Genomic DNA, 19,094 nt, shown 5'->3' on the forward strand with positions numbered 1-19,094 from the left:
TGGACAGCGTCGTCGCGTCCTTTGATCGTTGCAAAGTGCGGGCCCATTGTTCCGTACAATGGATCCGATGAATAGAAGCCCTGCTCTGAATCCTTCCTCTACTCCTTTCTTTCCGGGTGGATTGCTGGCCAACGAGGAGGACGGTAGAGGATCCAGTCTTGGGTACAGGATGCAATCGAACAGAGAACAACACTACAGCACCTCGTCCTCCCTCTCCATCTCGCCGTCCGACTATCGTTCCATTCGGTCTTCTCCTAGTCCTTTCCCGGATGACCGCGACCGCAGATCAGACTCTGCACAACAGCAGTCCAACGCGCCAGTAGAGGAAACGCGTAACTCACCCGCGGTTGGTGGCCTGGAGTCGGATAGGACATACACTGTCACTCTGAACGAGAGGCGAGTGTCTAGGAGCATGTCTAGCAATACGGACGGCACGCAGGACGAGGGGTTGACCCCAGGGCCGGGATCATCGAACGGGCAGCTGTCGGGCTCGTCCTTCTATACCAGCTTCCTTGGACGTGGGCGAGATCGGCTAACACACCACCGGTGCTAGTCGAGAGCGGTCCTCCCAAGGCGACTCCCTTCGCGCCGTTCGTGGCATCATCTTCGCCAGCTTCCTCACTCGACTCAGGAAGCCACTTCGCGTCGAGCGCCGATCTGTCGACCAGTTTTGATGCGCAGCTCAGAGCATCGCCATTCATTTCTGAGTTGCTGGACCGCCTCCTGCGTTGCGAGTACACGTCGCGCGAGATACAGCGAGACCTGTCGGACGTGCATCGCAAGGTCGAGTTGCTGGTCGAGCGGACAGCTAACCAAAACGGCGCGCCCGAATTTGGCAACCCCTTCGCTCCCAATGCCAACGGTTCACAGACGCTCTTCTCGTCCGGGAATGGACCCCGCGCGTCGATGGGAGCGAGCATTGCTCCGAACCAGAACGCTCCGTCGGATGATATCACGCAGATCTCGACCCGCCTCAACACGCTCACCACGTCCGTTGGCCAACTGTTGGCACTCCAGACGCAACAGATGCAGGCTGTCAATTCTGGTCTCGCTATCAACTCCGGTCTACAGAACCCGATGCTCGGCGCAGGGCTACCGCCAGGGGACCTTAGTGCCAACCAGGCCAACGCTCCGCACTTACAACAAACGAATTCGCTGTTGGGCAATGGGCTGCCGAGCCGCCCGGAGATGCGAGGCAATGGACGTGTACCGAACCCTCCGATGCGCACCTGGTCCGCTGGAAATCTCGACATACCGATGCGCTCCACGGACTCATCTACAGGACCGCTAGGACGTCAGGACTCGATGCTCCGTGTTGACAAACGTCGATCCGTGTCGGGTCTGTTGCGGCGTGACTCGGCTGGGGTGAGTGTACAATTTTCGGATGAAGGCAGACGCTTTTTACTTCGCTCCGAATTCACTGCTGATGCTCGATCCTCAGGGTGAAAGTCTGGCAAGTGTGTCGACATCCAGAGAAGGTGGACCGGTCATCACGAAATGGGAGCAATTAAATCTCGCCCCTGACCTGTTGCGATCACTGAATACTTTTGGGTAAGTCATCGGCCACGAGCGCGGATATACAGACAGCTGACGGCTTCACAAGTGTCGGGCCGCCGAACAAGATCCAACAGCGTGCTTTGCCTTTTCTCCTTCGCGGTGCCGATATCATAGCCCAGGCTCCGCCTACACAGGAAAGGATTGCGGCGTATGTGATTCCGGCTATCCATAGCGCTTTGACCAATTGGAATGCTCGCACCGTCCTGCGGGGTCCAATCGTCGTCATGGTGTCGACGACGGTCGACCAAGCTACGCAAGCTCAACGCATGATCCGCGATCTCGGTGGTCCGATTGGCATCAAGTCGGCTTTGGGTGTTGGGGCTACGGGTGCAGGTGCTGACTTGAGCCAGGAGTTGCGTATCCTGCAACAGAACATGCCTCACATCATCTGCGGTACGCCTCAGAAGCTCCATGCTCTCTTCACGACTCCTGGAGGCCTGTCTGGTTCGGAGGTCCGCTTCCTAGTGCTCGATGAAGTCGATCAGCTCATAGCGCGTAACTTACACGAGTTCGTCTTCAACATCATCAAGCAATTGCCGCCTCCTCGCTCTCGTGCCCTGCCAGGCAGCTCTGGTACCCCGGCCACAACTCCTGGATCCGGGAGCCAGACGGCGTTTGCGGCGTTTGAATCGGGCGGCGGCTCGTCGTTGACGGCCAACTTCCCCAACTCGAATAGACGGCTGTCTGCCATCGGGATGCGCTCGTCACCACCGATTGAACTGACGAACGGAAGCCAAGGAACGGCGATTGAGCGGCAAACAGCCTTGTTCTCAAACACGGTGCCCCAAGACGTCCTCAACCTGGCGTCAGCCATTCAGCTACGGGAGCCTGTTAGAGTGCTTGTCCGCCGCGACGGCAATGTCACACACGCTGACACCAGCCAGGGTGCTCGTGGCCTGAGGCAATTTATCTGTACCTTGCGTTCACCGCCAGTGGTCGATCTGATGCCCCTCTGCCCCCTGGTGGTTTGGGCATCATTGGCTCTGGTCGGGGTGCTACAAGCGCTGAGACCGCACAGGCTAGGGAATGGAAGCTGGACGCGCTTGCGGATCTGTTCGACGATCTCGAAATCCCGCAAGCCATCATACACGTCGGCGGTATGACCGCGTTGGATGCAGTCGTCTACAAGCTGGCGAGCAGGGGTCTTGAGGCGGTTCCCCTGGTATGTAATGTGCCCCTGCCTTCCTATCATTACTGACACGCTGTGCTAGCATGGAGACATGAATGCCGGAGCTAAATTGGCTGCCTTGAACAAGTTCCGAAGCCCGCCCACTGGAATCATGCGGCAGCCTACTACGAAGGTTCTGGTCGTGTACGATGTGCAGGTCAAAACGCCTGAAGTTTCGCAGATCCCTCTTATCATTAATTACGGTGAGGGCATCCGCGTTCATGACCTTCAAGCTGAGTCTTACCTCAGCAAATACAGATTTGCCAAAAGCTGTCGAAGAATACGCCCACCGGTATGTTCGCACTTCATTCCGCTTGTATTCATCTGATACTGAGCTATACTACAGTGTCGCTCCCGCCATCGCACCTAGCTACTCTCGCGCAGGCGTCGTCGTGAACTTCGTCACTGCTACCGGGGGCGATGTGGAAATGCTGCGCTCCATAGAGTGTTTCTACAAGATCAAATGCGTAAGTGGGCTTCACTTGAAATACAGCCCGCACTCTGACGCTTCTTCAGCCAGAAGTTCCTATGAGTCTCCGCGACATTGTTTAATTGACGTCGATCATCGTTGTATCCCTATCGCTTTCCCGGCCAAGCTATCCTGTCCACCCATGCTGCTTGTTTGTTATTTATCTCAAGTCGCACTGCGCATTCACTGTGTCATACCCTTCACCGTCCCCCACATCTAGCCAGGTTGTGTCGTTAACATCTAGTTCTGGGTATATACCCGCTTGTCTACTGTATACTGCGCTTTCCCTCGGTTACCCAACGTGTTGTGGGTGGCCCTCACTCCACTACACAATGCGGACAGATAGTATCTTCAATGTATTATCTTCACTACAACTCGCCAGTTGGACACTCGCCGGGTCGTCCGACGGCCGACAAGCCAGATGGTGGATGTGATCCACATGGGCAAGCCTGTCATTGTTGTTGTGAGTCTTGCTGGATCATGATATATGTGAATGGGTGCATACTTTGAGTCAAGGGTGAGGTCCTGCACCCAAAGCGTTGGGTTGTCTGCAGAACTCGAATACGCCAGGATTTCCCCGGACTCAGCCCGACGAAGAGTATTCTTCTATAGACGCTTCAACATGGTGAACACAGATGACGAATATATATCAACACACCGCCCTCTGACGTCGGAACGAGCGAACGTCACTGCTGTTGCTGCCTCAGTCATCTTCAAGGTGGCGATTGCAATCCATTTGTCATGCTTATCGGGATCTTGCTGGCGCCATATTCGCACCTACAAGGGAATGAACTCCTGAACGTTGCAAGATACATAGTACGTACAGTCTTGTCCCTCGATGCTGTGGCGAATATGTCACCCTGCGGCGCCCAGGCGCAATCCCAGATGATACGAGCATGGGACCTGTCCGCAGCAAGTGGCACGTAGCCATCTCATCGAATGTCTCCATCAGCAGCGGCGATTGACTGGAGGGAGGGGAGACTCACTGTCACCATCGCGGACAAAGAGACGCCATGCCGATCTCGCGACACTGTGAGCACATAGCGGTCGTCGGGGCTGAAGGCTATGCGCGTGACGGTCAGCGTATGCCCAGCCAGAGGTTGGCCGAAGGGCTGCCACTTCTCCGTGTCGTAGACGCGGACGACGGCGTGCTCGGGCGTTGTCGCCTTGCATGCTGACGCGAAGAGCTTTTTGGAGCTGGAAACGGCTGAGCTGATGGACTGGGCGGTACGGATGTAAGCAGAGCATAGTGAGAGGTACAGGGAGACGAACCTCGTATCCGTGTCCGAAGACCTTCTCGATCTCAGGCCAAAGAGTGATAGCGGCGAGCTCGCCCTCGAAAGGCCTGCGCTTTGAATGGATGAGGTCGTATGAGTTGGTATACTCCGTCACGTCGGAGCCAACTATAATGCATGCGTGAGTAAGTAAGTACGTCGAGAGACGGCCAGATATCTGACTCACTCTCAGTCACGGCTTTATTAGACAGTTGAAGCGGCGCAACAGTGGCAGCCCGGGTCTCTCCTACAGTGCAAAGGCACGATTAGATATGTCAATCTGTAGAAGAACAGACGTTCACTGGCCTCTACAGCACCGTCAGACAGTTTTGCGACATCGAGGTTGTCAACACCTGGATGAACTCGCGAGGTGCCTCGAAGACACGCGCAACTTTCTCATCCGCGATACTGACGAAGCGCAACGCATCCAACGACGCGACGCCCACCAGGTCGTACCCGTGCACCTGTGGCCGCCCTACTTCATGCCAAGTCGAGTTGAGGCTGGTCGTGGGCCCTCCAAGTAGGTAACCTGCATGGATGCGTGTCGTTTGGTCTAGGCTAGTCTGAGCGTTCGCTTCCGTCTATCCACCCATCAGAGTCATACTCACCTAGCAGACACAGATATTCGCCCCCAGGACTCCAGGAGAGCCCCCGCACAGGAGCGTTATGCCCGCTGATGGCACCGACCTCCGCCCATGCCTCGTTCTGCACGTTCGGGATGGCAGCGTCCCCACCAGGAGTGCACCGCCAGCGTCGCCAGCCGCCGCTCCAACCCCACGCCGACGCCTCCATCCCCTCGCGCGTCCAGAGCCCGCCGACGAACCCGCCGAGTCGCTGGCCTCCGACGTCGCCGAAGCGTTGGCGGTTGATCCAGATGGAGAGACTCCGTCGGTGGCGGAGGTGATGATGGTGGAAGGAGACCAGAGATGAGCGAGGATCGTGGAGGTTGAGAGGAGGGTGGGATGGATGATGATGCTTGGGGGTCGCCAGGAGAGTGAACTTACACCGGCTTCGTGGCCGATGAGGAGGGCGTCGAAGATGATTGAGAATTGCCGTGTGCTGGTTCGAGAGATTACAATTAGTGTCCGTCTCACACTGTATTCGATACGGATATAACAAACCGTACCTATTCTCGCCGGTCTTGACAGTCAGAACATGTCGTTGAGCGAGATCTGACGACCGCCTTCCTCCACTTCTCCAAGGTCCCCAAGCGATGCTTCAAACGCATCTAGTAGGTCATCGCTGACCTCGCTGGTAGATCCTTCCGTCGATTTTGATGACAATGCCTCTACGTTCCACAGGCGAATTGTCGCGTCTTGGGATCCCGACGCCAATATTAGAGGATCGCCGTCAGCTTGTGGTGGACGGAAGGCCAAAGCTCTGATCCAGTCCTCGTGCCCAGAAAGCACGGCCGAGTTAACGAACTGACACATCAGTCAACGTGAGTGTATAAGATGTGCGTGAACGTGGGTGTTACCTGGCCCTCAGAGCGGGTCCATACTTGCACGCTGCGATCGGTACCGCCAATCGCTAGGATGATTGCTGGAACGAAGGTCAATCAGTAAAGGCCGAAGATGGACGTCGCGTATGCTACCTTGCGTCCCGGGAAGTGTGGTGACCGCCAAGGACAGCGGATATCTCCCGCGTAGGATGATGGCCTGAGTTTCCTCTAGTCTGTCTACAAGCGAGGGTCAGCCTTTTACCATACGACGAAGGCAAGAAGGCTCGGTTCATGCCTGCGTCTTGAGCATGCTCTATCTGCCAAGTTTTGACTGTCGAATCGGACGCTCCTGTTACGAGCAGTGTTCCATGTACCGCAAGAGCGGATACCGATTTTTCATGTGCTTGTACCACACAGGTTGACTTCCACTGCAAACAGTATGTCATTGCGAAGATTCTCTACATAAACTTGAGGCAAGCATGCCTGGTCAGATCCCTCATCCAGAGTCTCACTACACCCTTGTCGTCCGCGCTGACGAAGCGAGCTTCGTCTATGAAACGCACGGAGGTGACGAGACCTTCGTGCCCAGGGAGTGTTTCGTATACACCGCGATCGTGTGGATCCTAGTGGAATGTCAATATTAGCGTTATTTATGCAAGAGACTCTCGTTGAACCTACCTCCGTGTTCCACAGAGCAATCAATTTTGCTGAGCCAAAGGCTACAAGAGAGGAGCTCGAGGCGTCTGCAGCATGTGAGTGCCTGTTCGTGGAGGCCGACACATAGTCTACGGTTGCTGCCATGGTCCAGGTCATGCTGCGAGAGACTATGTACCACTCTCCGAGGCAGGACGGGAGAAGAAAATGCGAGGTTCAAGATCGCTCCGTCGTAGAAGTCCGAGTCGTGAAGTCAGAGACGGCCGCATCGAGATCGGGCGTATAGTACGAGCACGTGGTCGTGACGCGCGGTTAGGCGCGCAATGTACCATTTAGAACCTTCAGTCACGGCCACTTCAGTTGCCTCGCTCAGACTCGCGACCTCTGCTCGTCGAGCATTCATTGCTGCCAGCATCATTGCATGGGGATACTGGGAATAGGCGTCGACGTGCTCCATGTACCACGTATAGCTGCCCTCGTCAAGCGCAAATCTTCAGTCCGGCTAGCCTCGCGTATCCTCAGCCATCCGGAACTCATGATTTGGGAAGGCATCCAAGCTCTGGATGAAGAGCGACGACTTCGCTTTCTTGCAGTGCGGTACGGCGCTCAACAGCTCTGAACACCGCGACCACTAAAATGTAACCCCTCCCTTAGCTGGTGTGTCAAGGAGGCCGCATACAAAGCCCTGTATCCACTAGCTCGTCCAACATGGAAAGAGCTAGCGTTTCTCAGCAGTCCTGACGTTATGCACGGCCAGAAGCCTGTCCTGCTATATACGCCCAGAAATTCCACGAAATATGCCGGGACGTTACACTCCTCCATCAGCCATGACGGAGAGTACATTTTCGCGACCGTGCTCGCAGAGACAGGGTGAGAGGGCTGGCACCTGGTTGCAACAAACAGTGCAATTAAACCGACATTGCTGTAATGACCAATTCACGGCGAGACTTGACGGCGAGGAGTGGGTCAAAGAGACTTGCTTTCTGCGCAAATGCACTGAAGTCCACTCGTTCAGCAGCAATTGCCTGTCCATGCCTGGACGGGAAACCGGTCGGAGCAAGCGGCTTCCACGAAGACCGGTGGCGCTATATGTTGCAGATACGCCAGACATGGAGGACTTGCGCAAGAGACACGAGTGTCCTCGTGTCTACCAGTTCTATGCTTAGCGACGAGGGGAGGAGATTGTACACCATATCGACGAATAGTACATGTAACGCCAGAAATCTTGCCATAGATAACCCAAGCCTAACAATGCCGTTGGTCATGGAAGGACGAAACGAAGGTCGTCTCACTCACTGTGCAATACCGCTCGTGCGCCATGTTGTGCTAGCCTGATGATATCCAATCGCCACGCTGGGTTATCCATTTGCTTGTTGCATCCGATTTGAGTCGTCATCGAACTGCCATGAATTCCGCTCAGTGCTATGACTTCGTCTCACCAGCGGCCGTGCCAGTTGCGCTATCCTGTCCTTCCGCAGTCGACGCCTTGGGCGGGAGGCCCACATAGTTGCCTCGGAACCGCTTGCGCATGTCCAACTATAACAAAAAGTTGTCACTGGCAATACGATTTGTCGTCCTAAGCTAGCACTCACCATCCCCCTCTTGCACTCGAAGGTGGCTTGTCGCAGCGAGAGACACTCCTCCGGCAGCTCCTTCGTATGCTCTCTGAGACATTCAGACGGCAAGTGGCCCTGCTTCACGACGCAGTCCGAGTGCAAGAGGCACTCCTTGAGGGCGGCCATGAGATGCTGGCAGGACGAGGACATGGCGGGTGCGTGACAAACCGGCGCTCGCCGACTGAGGCTCGCTCGAGGTCGCCGATCGCTTCACGCGCTCCTGACTCATCATGCTGCCACCCGCCGCCCGCGCACTCGTCCGCACCGTCCCTCCATCGCCCACGTCCCCCACAGGGCCGTCCTCTCCGTCACAGGCTCCCAGGCGGCCGAGTTCCTCAACGGCATCCTCGCCTCGTCCGTCCCCGCACACCCGCAGAGCCACTTCTACTCTGCCTTCCTGCACGCGCAGGCAAGTATGCTTCCTCGCTCTCTCGCGCCGACACACTCAGACCGACCACTCTGAAGGGCAGGGTCCTCTATGACACATTCGTGTACTCACAGCCGACTGCGAGCGGGAAGCAAGGCTATCTCATCGAGTACGACGCCCGCCCGTCCGAGGCGCCCCCGCTACTGCCGACGTTGAAGAAGTACGTGCTTCGGTCGAAAGTGAAGATACGCAACGTTTCAGAGGAGTATGATGTCTGGGCGCATGGGGCTCGGAGGGCGAAAAGGCTTGGGAAACGCAAAGGAGGTGGCTGCACGCGAGCAGTGGTGCGATAGAGCCCGTGTGGGACAACCGGACGACTGGCCTTGGGGACACAACCCGGACTACTGCGGGATAGGAGGGCAATAGGCATGGGACATCGACTGCTTGTGAAGAAGGGGGACCGACGTACGTTGTCCGACTCTCGCTCATGAGACTGTCCACTCAAGTGAGCACGCAGCACAAGAGACGTCTACCCATGACACAGTCTCGGAGCAAGATATTTACTGCATCGCATAACACATGGTGTGCCAGAGGGGAGCACAGACATTGTACCAATGCAAGCGTTCCCCATGGAGTCGAACCTGGATGTCATGGGCGCACGTTCGTATCCAATATCCCTCAAGCCCGCGTGCTCGAGTTGACCGCATCCTTGTTTAGTTGACTTCAGGAAGGGATGCTTCGTCGGACAAGAATTGACCGTTCGAACATATCACACTGGGATAATTCGGAAGCGGATCCTCCCTGTACTCATTGAACCGTAAGCTAAGACCTCTCGTCTCTGTATCTCAGCTCCCTGACGGCGCTCCCGCCACAGCTCTTCCGGCTCGGCCTCTCCATCAGAAGAGGCCCCTTCATTCCCATCAGACCTTGACATTCGTGCCCAAAGAGCAGAAGTGGATGACGGCACACCCAAGCCTCGACCACGCGGCACGGGCAAGCTGCTCAGCTCGACGAAGGGCGTGGGCCTTGCGTTGCTGCGTCTCGAACACGTTGCCGCTGCAGAGAACGGGACTGCTGTCTTCGAGATGGAGGTTGGCGAGGAGCACAAAACGAAGTGGAAGGTTACGCCGTGGTGGCCGGATTGGTGGCCTCGTATGCCGGAGAATCAGCAGGTATAATGGATGCAAGCTCATTGGCTGTATTGTACCGTGCGTGTGCCCACAAGTACCTTCTGCCAACCCATCATACGGATCTCACTTACAGTGCCTCGATAGCATATCATCTAACACACCATTACATGCTTCGCTTTTACTCCGAGCCAAATGCATAGTAAGTTTGCAGCTATTAGCACCAAATTAGCACGTACATATTTCAGGATCTGCTCGCGGTCAGGTGACCGTGTCATGGACTTCCGGCGTGGCTGTACCTCCTCAAGCTCAAGGTCAAGGTTTACTCCAACCGCCTGAGATTGCTTAGGTCACGTCAGCATCTCCAACGAATCCTCGGACTTGAGCAGATTCTCCTCACGGCCAAGTGAAGGCCCGGAAGAGCTGTGCTGTATATAAATGACCGCTCGAGAGCGCCTCATCAAGTCGCTCTTCCTCAAGATACCCTGTATAGACGGACGATAGAACGACATGCTATCTTTAATGCGGCTTCCTTTTCTCTTGCTATACTGCACTTGTCTATTGATATCCGATACCCTCGCTGCATCAAACAGTACCAAGGCTGGCTTAGCATGGCCGAACGGAAACTGGAACATCATCAATCAATACACGACAACTGGCAAAGTAGCATGGTCCGTGCTATGCGCTAATTGACTTCTGGATCCACTGACGCACAGCTGCAGGTACTACACATGGAGCCCTAGCCCAATCAGCACGAGTCTAGAGTTCGTCCCCATGCTCTGGGGCGACCGGCAAGTTTCCGAGTGGGAGACCTCGATAAACCGCACGATCAAGAACTCAGGCGCCACGCACGTCCTGGGGTTCAACGAGCCGGACTACGCAACTCAGTCGAACATGACGCCCAGCCATGCTGCGTCTGTATGGCAAGCGCAGATCGAACCACTGCGCTCTCAAGGTGTACTGCTTGGCTCGCCAGCACCGACGTCTGCGCCGGAGGGAAAGCAGTGGCTGCTCGACTGGCTGGACGCGTGCAACGGCGGGTGCACGGTCGACTTCGTGGCCCTGCACTGGTATGATATCAACTCGACGGCGTTCATCACTTATCTCGAAGACTTCCACAATACGTTCCAGAGGCCGCTTTGGATTACGGAGTGGGCATGTCAGGTGGGCAAGCTTTGTGAGATTGGACGCGACTGGTCGTGCTGACTGAGGCGGGTAGAACTTCAACGCGGCAGACGAGCAGTGTTCGCTACAGAACGTCGTCGACTTCTTGAACGCTACGCAGTCGTTCATGGACTCGACTGCCTGGGTTGAGCGTTACGCCTGGTTCGGCGCCATGGAGAGCCTGCAGGGTGTGAATCAGGTAAGGCACATTTTGCACTTGATTCCGTGCCTCACCTCATTGGATCGCTAGGATGATGCCCTCATGGATTCGTCTGGCAGAATCAATACTCTTGGCGAACAGTACATCGGGGCGGTTACGCCTAACACCAGCAGCAATTACACACCAGGAGTGGTTGACGGAGGCTACGGTAGCTCGACGAGTCCGTCGTTAGGGTCTGCAGCTCTCCCTCGCCGCTGCCTTCCGAGGATTCTAGCCACGCTGCTCCTGTCATCGGCGGTGACGGTGCTCTCAGTGCTTAGTTAGTGATTTACGAGCGAACACTAGATGCTTAGTCGCTATCGCAGCCCAGAGCTGCATTCTTATGCGATACTTAGAGGCTTACACACACTTATCTCCCGACGAGCAGATGTTCGCCAAGATAGTATCGCTATTGCGTGGATAGATCGATCGGGTCGACGTTGCTGCGTTCGTTCCCCGCCGACGTCCTAGAGGCCATCTCTAGTTACCAAGAGAAGAGCTTACTCAGGTATTGCATCATCGTCTGCGTCCCTTCCTGTCATTCCCTGCAGCGCTTCAAATCCAGCTGACCAACTGAGATGGACCCAGCCCCTGCGGTAGGTATCTGTGTATATATACAGGCCGCACCAGCACGCAATTGAGCTTCATCGCAGCCTGCGTTCCCACCACTCTCCAGTACTTTACTCGTCGTCCCACACAATGGCCACCGGAAACAAACCCCTCTTGCTCTACACGAGCGCGACCCCGAACGGTCACAAGGTGTCCGTCTTCCTTGAAGAGCTCAAGGCAGCCTACGGCGGTCCTGACTATGAGTGAGTACATCCAAGCTCCAGCTCAGGGCTCCAGCGCGCTGACCAGCCTTGACATGACAGTGTGTTCGGCATCAACATCAGCACCAACGTGCAGAAGGAGCCCTGGTTCATCAAGCTGAACCCGAACGGGCGTATCCCGACGCTCGTCGATCGCTCGCGCAACAACTTTGTCGTTTTCGAGACGGCGGCGATCTTGCTGTATTTGCAGCAGCACTACGACAAGGAGAACAAGTTCGGTTTCGATCCTGTCACGCAGCCGGATGACTACAGCGTACAGCTGCAGTGGATCTTCTTCGCGGTGAACACTTTTTCTGGTGCATTGATGAGAACAGCTGCTGAGTAGGAATCGGCAGCATGGTGGTGTTGGTCCAATGCAGGGACAAAACCATCACTTCAACCGCTACGCACCGGAGGACATTCCTTATGCCAAGCAACGTGAGCGATCCTAACGACAATTCATGATGTCATCCATCGAACTGATTGAACGAAAGGATACCTCGACGAGACGAAGCGTCTCTACGGCGTCTTGGAAATTCGTCTGTCACAGGACCGCGACTGGCTCGCTGGCCCGGGCCGGGGAACCTACAGCCTTGCGGACATCAATGTATTCCCTTGGATCAGGATTCACAAGTGGGCCATGATCGAGGAACTGAATGAGTGGCCCAACCTGAAGGTACAAAGTCACCCATCCGAATTCCGTAGCCGCGTGCTGATTTCTATACCACTCCCAGGCTTGGGTCGAGAGAATCGCCGCCCGAGACCCCGTCAAGGCAGGTGTTGCTGTTCCGTAGATGGGGCGGATGAGATCGCCGTAGGATTGGCGACGATGTAGCACTGCGCTGTAATGGTACCTTTGGATACAATACGACATAATTCAGCTTGCAATAGCGATCGACTAGCTGAGACAGAAATAAATTCGTAGGCAGAAGAGAAACGTCGATGCAGCGCCAAGACGCAACAGCGCACGGTATAAAGAGGAGCACCGGAGTAATCAGGTACAGTACTCGTAAGTAAGCAAAGGCAAAAACAAAAGGAAGAATTAAGGACTGACTCAGGTCGAGCTGAGAGCTGAAAAATTGGGAATGCGGCATTATGATGGAGGCGATACACGGAACCCCCTAGTAAAAGGCGAGGGGGTTGTCTGATTGTAACACCTCCTGCCGCAATGCATATAGTCTGAAAGACAGGACATGCGACGCACTCTTGCATTTTGTTCAACCGGCGGATTATCACGTGCAGCACGCTCATAGGCTCTCGCCTCTAAACGCGCTCATTCATCCAATCTACCATGTCAGTTGACGAGAGGCTCAAGCTCGTCGCCTCGTCAGCTCTGTTGTCCTTGTTCTCGACTAGGAAAGTGACCACGCCGATATCTGCCTTTGACCTCCTCACGCGTGTCATCGCCTCTGGTCCCCCGCCGGCAGGTCTTCTACCTGGGCCAGATGCGCCACCAAGATTCCGACTTACGGACCTCACGCGTTTCGAAGCTACACTGGAGAGCTTAGCGAATGCATGGGACCATGGCAAGATTTGCGTGCTACGCGAGATGCAGGATGATGCTTTGACCGTCATGGATGTGCGGCTTGGAAGCGGGGACGCACATTCAGGCAATGGTCTACCTGGACATGGGCGCAAGCGAAAGCGTCAAGTAGACGAGGACGCAGAGTCTACTGCTGGCGATGCGGAAGAGCAGCAGGAGAAGATTGAGCACGCGCGCGCGACGATGAAGCCCGCGCCAACTACGCTCGCCAGCCTCAGCAAAGACCTCAAAGAAGTGTACAACATCCTGCAGAGAAGCACGGCGAAGGGCCGTCTGCTCGCCGAACAGGTGCGGTACCGGCACCTTACCATGATCCTCCTGTCTAATGTGCATGCCACAGTTCCGCACCATGAATGGCAGCTTTGAGCCCATCTGTCCGCACATCACGAAGGACGACTGTGCGAAGGCACGGCGACTCGCCAACCCCGAGGCTGCAAACACACCACTAACGATCTGCGACCGCATCCACTTCCGTCCATTGCTCCGACCACATACGGACCCGTCGCTTGGGCACTGCTCGTACCTCAACACATGCTACTCCGAGCCAACCTACGCGCAGTCGCCGTCCATCCCGCCTCTGCCGTCGCACCGGCAGATGGGATACGGGATGCAGGGTGCGGGACCGTGAGTTTGCCGAGTGGCTTGGGAGCTGGCGGGCGCGGTAAAGAGAAGCACCGTGTCGGTATCTGCACTTTGAGGTGGACTGGGATGTGACGGACGGTGGTGCCTTCCGGAGAATCGCCTGGACTCAGAAGGAACCACACAAACTTGGCGTAGGGCTGGGCCCCGCGGGAAAAGAGAAACCGATGGTGCGTATTCGGTCGGCTGCTCAATGGTGTGTTTGCTGAGATGCGTGTGTCTTCGAGTAGCTGCCGCCTCAGTGGCTGAACTGCGACCTGCGGAGGTTCGATTATCAGTCTGGGCAAGTTCCATGTCATCATGGCGGACCCTCCATGGGAATTCACATGAGTGTATGTAGCAAATCGCTGTGAAGGTCCGCCTGCACGCGTGCCGCATGGGCCGCGTATAGGCAGACAGCACAGACAATGGTTTGTTTACAATGACTGACATGATCGCAGTTGCCGTATGGGACGATGACAGACGATGAGATGCGAGCTATGCCCATCCCGACATTACAAGATGAGGGACTGCTATTCCTCTGGGTCACTGGTCGAGCGATGGAGGTCGGTCGAGAATGCTTGCGGGTATGGGGATACACCCGAGTCGACGAGGTCGTCTGGGTCAAGACCAACCAGGTACAGCATCCCACTCCTCGTCGATACATAAGGGATGCTGAAACTGCCTCGATAGCTCCAACGCGTTATACGCACGGGTCGGACCGGACACTGGCTCAATCATACCAAAGAACACATGCTCGTTGGCGTCAAGACCGTCACCGACGAGGCGGGGAACCTCAAGTTCCCTCGTGGGCGAATCGTGGTCTCGACACGGACGTGATCGTGTCCGAGGTGCGCGAGACGAGTAGGAAGCCCGATGAGGTGTACGGGTTGATCGAGCGCATGTGCCCCGGTGGGCGCAAGATCGAGATTTTTGGCAGGAAGCATAACACCAGGCCAGGGTGAGTAGCATCGACGTCGCTCGTGCAAGGATGGCGGTGTTGACTATGTGGTGATGGCAGGTGGTTGACACTGGGGAACCAACTTGGGCCTGATCAGATCTTTGAGGAAGACCTAGCTGCCCGGATTCAGGCAAGGTGAGGCTTGGTTCCATGCGCACACTGTATTCGTGGCTGAACACTACTCCAGGTATCCTGAGCGACAAATTCAGCCAGGAGGATTCTAGACTTTGGACCGTATCGCTGCTATCGTGCTATCATTGAGCTCTGCGAGCTGTTGCATATTGATTATCGTGTTATTTACATGAACAGACATTCGGGTCACGGACCACTCACTTCTATAAACAGGACGTTGGACTACGGACGGTTCGCTTGTAACTAAAACTAACACTGCTCTGCTGCTCTCGCCTACGCATGTGCATCTATGCTATGGAGGGACTTCTTTGCCCGCCCAATCCCATATCTTGCCTCGGCTGTTCTCGTCCAGGTTTTGTACGACCTGCACCAGCCTCTCCGCGGCGTACTCCGGCTCGAACAGCTTGTCCTTCGGCACCCCGCCCCAAAACTCTCGGCTCAGGTCGGTCTTGACGGTCCCAGGGTGAGTCCGACGCATATAGCGGGTATTTTCTTTGCTGCAAGTACAGATCGAAGGTGCGGATGGCTTGGTTCAGCGCCGCTTTGGAGGCGCGGTAGGAGAACCAGCCGCCGAGGCGATTGTCCGAGACGGAGCCCACCCGAGCAGACATGTGGACCCACTTGGAGAGCTCCGGCTTTGTTGCAGAGCTCGAGTCGTTGCCGTTAGAGGGGGGAGGTGGCAGGAAGCGAGAGAAGTGCTTCATGAGGAGGAGGTGCGAGATGACGTTGATCTGGAAGGTATGCTCGACGACGTCTCGGTCAAGGTCGGTCGGACGACGCTCTGGGTGCAAGATGCCGCCGCAGAAGAAGGCGGTGTTTATGTACGGTTTTGCGTCCTTGGGATACGCCTTCGAGAGCTCTTCAGCGGCAGAGGCCATGGTTTCCTCCGAGGTCAAGTCCAACTGTAGCAGCTTCAGTCTGTCTGGGTTGACGTCCTTCAGGGGAGACAGTATGTGGTCTCGCGTGTCCTGCGCGTTGTGCGATCGGTGAGTTGCGAAGACCGGCAGGTCTGTCGTGCGCAGGATGTGCCGAGTTATGGCCAAGGAGAGTCCCCGGGTGGAAGGGCAGACAAGTGCAAACGGTACACCAGTCATTCTTGTATGCGTGCGTGGGCCGGTAGGTTTCCGCTTCCGAGCTGGCTGGCGGAACTCTTACGGTCCTCGAGGTCAGGGTACGTAGGCTACCAACCGACGCGTCGCGCTTCTCGAGCCTGACTGCTCCGTTCGGTATGGCGCAACGCGTACTGACAGCTGCACGTGTCTCGTAGACACCAACACAATGAGTATCAAATGAGTACCGCAGCATGCAGATTCGTTGCAATAATGCCATAGAACTAGTTGCAACACCCGACAACAAGCAGTCACAGAACTGCATCAGTTTCTACAAGACAAAGGTTCATCGCTACGGTTTCAGTCGACGTCCACAAGTCCCCTTCCTCTTCATCCCAACCCAAAGTCTCCGGGGCGATCCCCATATGACGCAGCATCGTACCAAGAGTGTGCTGAAATGAGGCTCTTCGTCGTCGTCCTTGGACCCGCCTTCCTCTTCTTCCCCTACACCACCGTTCTGGGGTTGGTTCGAGCTGTCATCAAAGCCCCATCCTCCACCGCGTCCGCCGTCACGACGACCATCCTTGTCGTCGTCAAACCAGCTGCTGCCACTTTGCCCATATTCGCGGCCTCGCCCGGGTCGAGGTCCTTTACCGTGTCCCAAACCGCCCAGGCGACCTCCCTCCCGACAGTCGTCCACTTGACCACCAGCTCCTCGAGCTCGTCTTCGTCGTTGCCGCCGCCGGAGGTCTTGATCTTGATAGCCTGCTTCAGCGTCTGAATCTGGGCTTGCAGTGCTCGTATCGTGGGGACCGCTTGCACGCTCGAGACTGCCGTCGTAGGCTGAGAAGAGGAGCTGCTCGAGCCCAGATGCAGAGGTGACTTGAACTGCTTTGCTACCTTCGGAGTGTAGTCCTTCGTTGCCTGAGGCTGCAACGAGACGGCACCAACTCGCTCCTGTGCCGCTTGCATGCTTGCGGACCTGTCGTCGACCTGCATGTCTGCATCGCGTTTCTTTGTCACGAGCCCGGCTCTGTTCTTGCCGCTAGCGTAGACAGCGTCGACTCCGTGGCGGGCAGCATCCTTGTCGACGAGCGGCGACCGGAATGGTGCGACCAGCTTCTGGCGCTGTCTCAGCTGGGACGCCAACGTCTGACGCTTCGGTTGTGGTAAAGTCGCACTTGATGTGTAGGGCATGTCGGGGTCAAGTTTCTTCGATGAAGGGGTGAGAGCAAATCAATGAGCACTGGAAGAAGGACATTACCACTCGCTTCGATTCGATCTCTCGTAACCCTGGGGAGCTTGCATCGGCGATTTCATTGAAGGTAGTGTCGTCAGAGCTGTCGACGTCCCATAACGCCCTCTTCTTCTGAGCAGCCTTCGATGTGCCTTCTTGTTGGGTCACAGATTCGTCGTCAAAAGAGAAAGACACGCTCTTGCGTTTAGATCCCCGAGGGTAAGGAACAGGCGAAGAAGGCGGAGAGCTGCCGAAGCCCGCACGCGGCGGAGAAGAGAATATGTAGGGTGGGCTGGAAGACCGTAGCGGCGACGACGACATGAATGGCGGAGACGACGAAGGCAGGGGAGATGAGGTCGGGGCGAAGTTGTCATCCACTAGGTCAGGTTCGTCCAACTGCATCTCCACAGAGGCCTCCGCAGGAACTTCGGTCCAATCATCGACTTGCATCGGTGCCACATCATCGAAAGCTGGACTGTCGTCTGCGGCCGCTGTAGGTTCGGAGGCGAGAGCGACGGGAATGTATTCTGAGGACCCTTGGACAAGTCCGATGTCATCCGGTGGAGGCTGTTCGTCCAAGTTTGACTCCACAGCGAAGTCGACCTGCATCTCGTCCTCTTCGAAGCCGACCACGGAGGACCCTTCCTCAACGACCGGACTGTCCAGAACTCCAGTGGCAATGGTCACAGCTGTACCATCGCCTCTCGTCGCGTTGGTGCAGGTAGGAGAAATGATAGTGTTTTCGACGGGACTTGACGCATCCGCAGTGTCAGAGGCAGGGGCCGGTAGTTCCAAGTGTATCTCGTCCTCGGCAGCCATACCAGTAACTTTATGATCCACAGCCTCTTCAAGTAAGTCGCCGTCGCCAGAGGGGTCTTCTAGGGCACCAGCGATAGGTGCGCACGCCCCAAGGTCCAGACTGAGACTGGCCTCGTTCGCACCATCCACGACATCGACAAGAGGGTTTTCGACAGCAGCGAGCGCCATGTCAGTGCCCTCAAGAAGCCCGGATTCCATGTCACCGCCGGTAAGGATTCGGATGGGTTAGGAGGTGCGAGCGATTCGGTTGAGGGCGAGCAGGCAAGGACTGTGTCGGTGAAGGTTTCAGTGACGTCTAGCGTGGCCGGTTGGAGCGCGATTTGGCCGCAGTCTGGGGAAGCATCCGTAACACGACGGTCGCCCACCGAGTCAGATGTATGCGAGTGCATAGCAGGAGATGGAAGATGTGCAGAAGGTGGAGATGTATCTATGCCGACAGTGAGTGCAGAGACTGCAGAATGATCCCCAGGCACTGGAAAAGACATAGCTGAAATCAGTTCGGGACGCAGAGGGTGAGACACGTTCTCGTCGACGGGTGAGTCGACAAGAAGAGGTACGTTGACGGCCTCTTCGTTGACTTTAGCGACGCCTTCCGATACCAGAGCGACGATGGTGCGAGGGACGGCCATATCTTCGCGGACAGGAGACAGGACAGCACTTTCTAGAGCAGAGGACATCTCAGTGTCCAAGTTGTCGACGGAGTGCGTTTGGGCAAGGCAAGGCTCTCCGCATATAGCCAGGTCTTCGCCCTTCCAGGGACAAGTTCAGTTCCAGCGGACAAGACAGCAGTTGCATCGTCGAGAGGCCCAGTTACGACGATGACAGGAAGTTCAGTGAGATCAGGAGCTAGAGCGGAAGCAGGAGGTAGAGCCGGTGCAGGAGATAGAGTA

At 56.1% G+C, this 19,094-nt stretch overlaps 8 protein-coding genes across 8 annotated transcripts; 5 read left to right on the forward strand and 3 right to left on the reverse strand.

Annotated features, from left to right (window-relative positions):
* Positions 1–58: 58 nt before the first annotated feature.
* B0H18DRAFT_1081109 (uncharacterized protein) lies at positions 59–3,277 on the forward strand (the record flags this gene model as incomplete). The annotated part of the gene is made up of 8 exons (XM_048031338.1): positions 59–492; positions 528–1,339; positions 1,395–1,551; positions 1,604–2,417; positions 2,459–2,719; positions 2,769–2,869; positions 2,964–3,192; positions 3,242–3,277. 8 exons carry the CDS (start codon positions 59–61, stop codon positions 3,275–3,277), a joined length of 2,844 nt encoding a protein of 947 aa, XP_047901265.1.
* A 242-nt stretch (positions 3,278–3,519) lies between these two features.
* B0H18DRAFT_1091165 (WD40-repeat-containing domain protein) lies at positions 3,520–6,710 on the reverse strand (the record flags this gene model as incomplete). Its single annotated transcript, XM_048032285.1, has 17 exons — positions 3,520–3,643; positions 3,700–3,776; positions 3,864–3,971; positions 4,019–4,125; positions 4,177–4,414; positions 4,467–4,597; positions 4,656–4,715; positions 4,786–4,821; positions 4,854–5,042; positions 5,077–5,351; positions 5,390–5,527; positions 5,624–5,892; positions 5,946–6,010; positions 6,063–6,142; positions 6,180–6,337; positions 6,422–6,532; positions 6,588–6,710. 17 exons carry the CDS (start codon positions 6,708–6,710, stop codon positions 3,520–3,522), a joined length of 2,289 nt encoding a protein of 762 aa, XP_047901266.1.
* A 1,275-nt stretch (positions 6,711–7,985) lies between these two features.
* On the reverse strand, positions 7,986–8,329 carry B0H18DRAFT_866182 (cytochrome c oxidase assembly protein PET191-domain-containing protein; the record flags this gene model as incomplete). Its single annotated transcript, XM_048039768.1, has 2 exons — positions 7,986–8,099; positions 8,156–8,329. The coding sequence occupies 2 exons, from the start codon at positions 8,327–8,329 to the stop codon at positions 7,986–7,988; spliced, it is 288 nt and encodes a 95-aa protein (XP_047901267.1).
* A 72-nt stretch (positions 8,330–8,401) lies between these two features.
* Positions 8,402–9,937, forward strand: B0H18DRAFT_967242 (uncharacterized protein). Its single transcript, XM_048043405.1, has 8 exons — positions 8,402–8,445; positions 8,502–8,588; positions 8,645–8,818; positions 8,842–8,906; positions 9,103–9,206; positions 9,264–9,363; positions 9,421–9,754; positions 9,821–9,937. The coding sequence occupies exons 1-7, from the start codon at positions 8,410–8,412 to the stop codon at positions 9,722–9,724; spliced, it is 870 nt and encodes a 289-aa protein (XP_047901268.1). The 5' UTR covers positions 8,402–8,409; the 3' UTR covers positions 9,725–9,754; positions 9,821–9,937.
* Positions 9,938–9,954: 17 nt separating this feature from the next.
* On the forward strand, positions 9,955–11,422 carry B0H18DRAFT_15808 (glycosyl hydrolase catalytic core-domain-containing protein). The gene is made up of 4 exons (XM_048036900.1): positions 9,955–10,344; positions 10,396–10,837; positions 10,893–11,036; positions 11,088–11,422. Exons 1-4 carry the CDS (start codon positions 10,184–10,186, stop codon positions 11,319–11,321), a joined length of 981 nt encoding a protein of 326 aa, XP_047901269.1. The 5' UTR covers positions 9,955–10,183; the 3' UTR covers positions 11,322–11,422.
* Positions 11,423–11,528: 106 nt separating this feature from the next.
* Positions 11,529–12,733, forward strand: B0H18DRAFT_967251 (glutathione S-transferase-like protein). Its single transcript, XM_048043406.1, has 6 exons — positions 11,529–11,632; positions 11,690–11,848; positions 11,909–12,146; positions 12,202–12,283; positions 12,340–12,521; positions 12,580–12,733. The coding sequence occupies exons 2-6, from the start codon at positions 11,736–11,738 to the stop codon at positions 12,637–12,639; spliced, it is 675 nt and encodes a 224-aa protein (XP_047901270.1). The 5' UTR covers positions 11,529–11,632; positions 11,690–11,735; the 3' UTR covers positions 12,640–12,733.
* A 398-nt stretch (positions 12,734–13,131) lies between these two features.
* Positions 13,132–15,500, forward strand: B0H18DRAFT_967253 (MT-A70-domain-containing protein). The gene is made up of 10 exons (XM_048043407.1): positions 13,132–13,676; positions 13,729–14,002; positions 14,038–14,066; positions 14,087–14,197; positions 14,258–14,314; positions 14,468–14,644; positions 14,700–14,825; positions 14,858–14,967; positions 15,028–15,102; positions 15,155–15,500. The coding sequence occupies exons 1-10, from the start codon at positions 13,137–13,139 to the stop codon at positions 15,189–15,191; spliced, it is 1,536 nt and encodes a 511-aa protein (XP_047901271.1). The 5' UTR covers positions 13,132–13,136; the 3' UTR covers positions 15,192–15,500.
* Positions 15,501–16,409: 909 nt separating this feature from the next.
* On the reverse strand, positions 16,410–18,281 carry B0H18DRAFT_967257 (uncharacterized protein). Its single transcript, XM_048043408.1, has 4 exons — positions 17,413–18,281; positions 16,761–17,360; positions 16,591–16,731; positions 16,410–16,555 (listed from the first exon to the last, which is right to left on the reverse strand). Exons 1-4 carry the CDS (start codon positions 18,202–18,204, stop codon positions 16,460–16,462), a joined length of 1,629 nt encoding a protein of 542 aa, XP_047901272.1. The 5' UTR covers positions 18,205–18,281; the 3' UTR covers positions 16,410–16,459.
* Between the last annotated feature and the right edge of the window lie 813 nt (positions 18,282–19,094).

Source organism: Fomitopsis serialis (assembly GCF_022376445.1).
Source record: "Fomitopsis serialis strain Sig1Antser10 chromosome Unknown B0H18scaffold_1, whole genome shotgun sequence".
Taxonomy (NCBI): domain Eukaryota; kingdom Fungi; phylum Basidiomycota; class Agaricomycetes; order Polyporales; family Fomitopsidaceae; genus Fomitopsis; species Fomitopsis serialis.

Bases quoted from the DNA above. Each gene is read 5' to 3' on its own strand.
- B0H18DRAFT_967242 (XM_048043405.1), top strand. From the start codon at position 8,410: ATGCTGCCACCCGCCGCCCGCGCACTCGTCCGCACC. The intron at 8,446-8,501 runs GTCCCTCCATCG...ACAGGCTCCCAG, and splicing joins CCCGCGCACTCGTCCGCACC to GCGGCCGAGTTCCTCAACGG. The intron at 8,589-8,644 runs GCAAGTATGCTT...ACCACTCTGAAG, and splicing joins CTGCCTTCCTGCACGCGCAG to GGCAGGGTCCTCTATGACAC.
- B0H18DRAFT_15808 (XM_048036900.1), top strand. From the start codon at position 10,184: ATGCTATCTTTAATGCGGCTTCCTTTTCTCTTGCTATACTGCACTTGT. The intron at 10,838-10,892 runs GTGGGCAAGCTT...TGAGGCGGGTAG, and splicing joins TTACGGAGTGGGCATGTCAG to AACTTCAACGCGGCAGACGA. The intron at 11,037-11,087 runs GTAAGGCACATT...TTGGATCGCTAG, and splicing joins GCCTGCAGGGTGTGAATCAG to GATGATGCCCTCATGGATTC.
- B0H18DRAFT_967251 (XM_048043406.1), top strand. From the start codon at position 11,736: ATGGCCACCGGAAACAAACCCCTCTTGCTCTACACGAGCGCGACCCCG. The intron at 11,849-11,908 runs GTGAGTACATCC...TTGACATGACAG, and splicing joins TACGGCGGTCCTGACTATGA to TGTGTTCGGCATCAACATCA. The intron at 12,522-12,579 runs GTACAAAGTCAC...TACCACTCCCAG, and splicing joins ATGAGTGGCCCAACCTGAAG to GCTTGGGTCGAGAGAATCGC.
- B0H18DRAFT_967253 (XM_048043407.1), top strand. From the start codon at position 13,137: ATGTCAGTTGACGAGAGGCTCAAGCTCGTCGCCTCGTCAGCTCTGTTG. The intron at 13,677-13,728 runs GTGCGGTACCGG...TGCATGCCACAG, and splicing joins GCCGTCTGCTCGCCGAACAG to TTCCGCACCATGAATGGCAG. The intron at 14,003-14,037 runs GTGCGGGACCGT...GTGGCTTGGGAG, and splicing joins GATGGGATACGGGATGCAGG to CTGGCGGGCGCGGTAAAGAG.
- B0H18DRAFT_967257 (XM_048043408.1), bottom strand. From the start codon at position 18,204: ATGGCTGCCGAGGACGAGATACACTTGGAACTACCGGCCCCTGCCTCT. The intron at 17,361-17,412 runs GTAATGTCCTTC...CCTTCATCGAAG, and splicing joins AGATCGAATCGAAGCGAGTG to AAACTTGACCCCGACATGCC. The intron at 16,732-16,760 runs GTGGCAGCAGCT...GACGACGACAAG, and splicing joins AGGCCGCGAATATGGGCAAA to GATGGTCGTCGTGACGGCGG.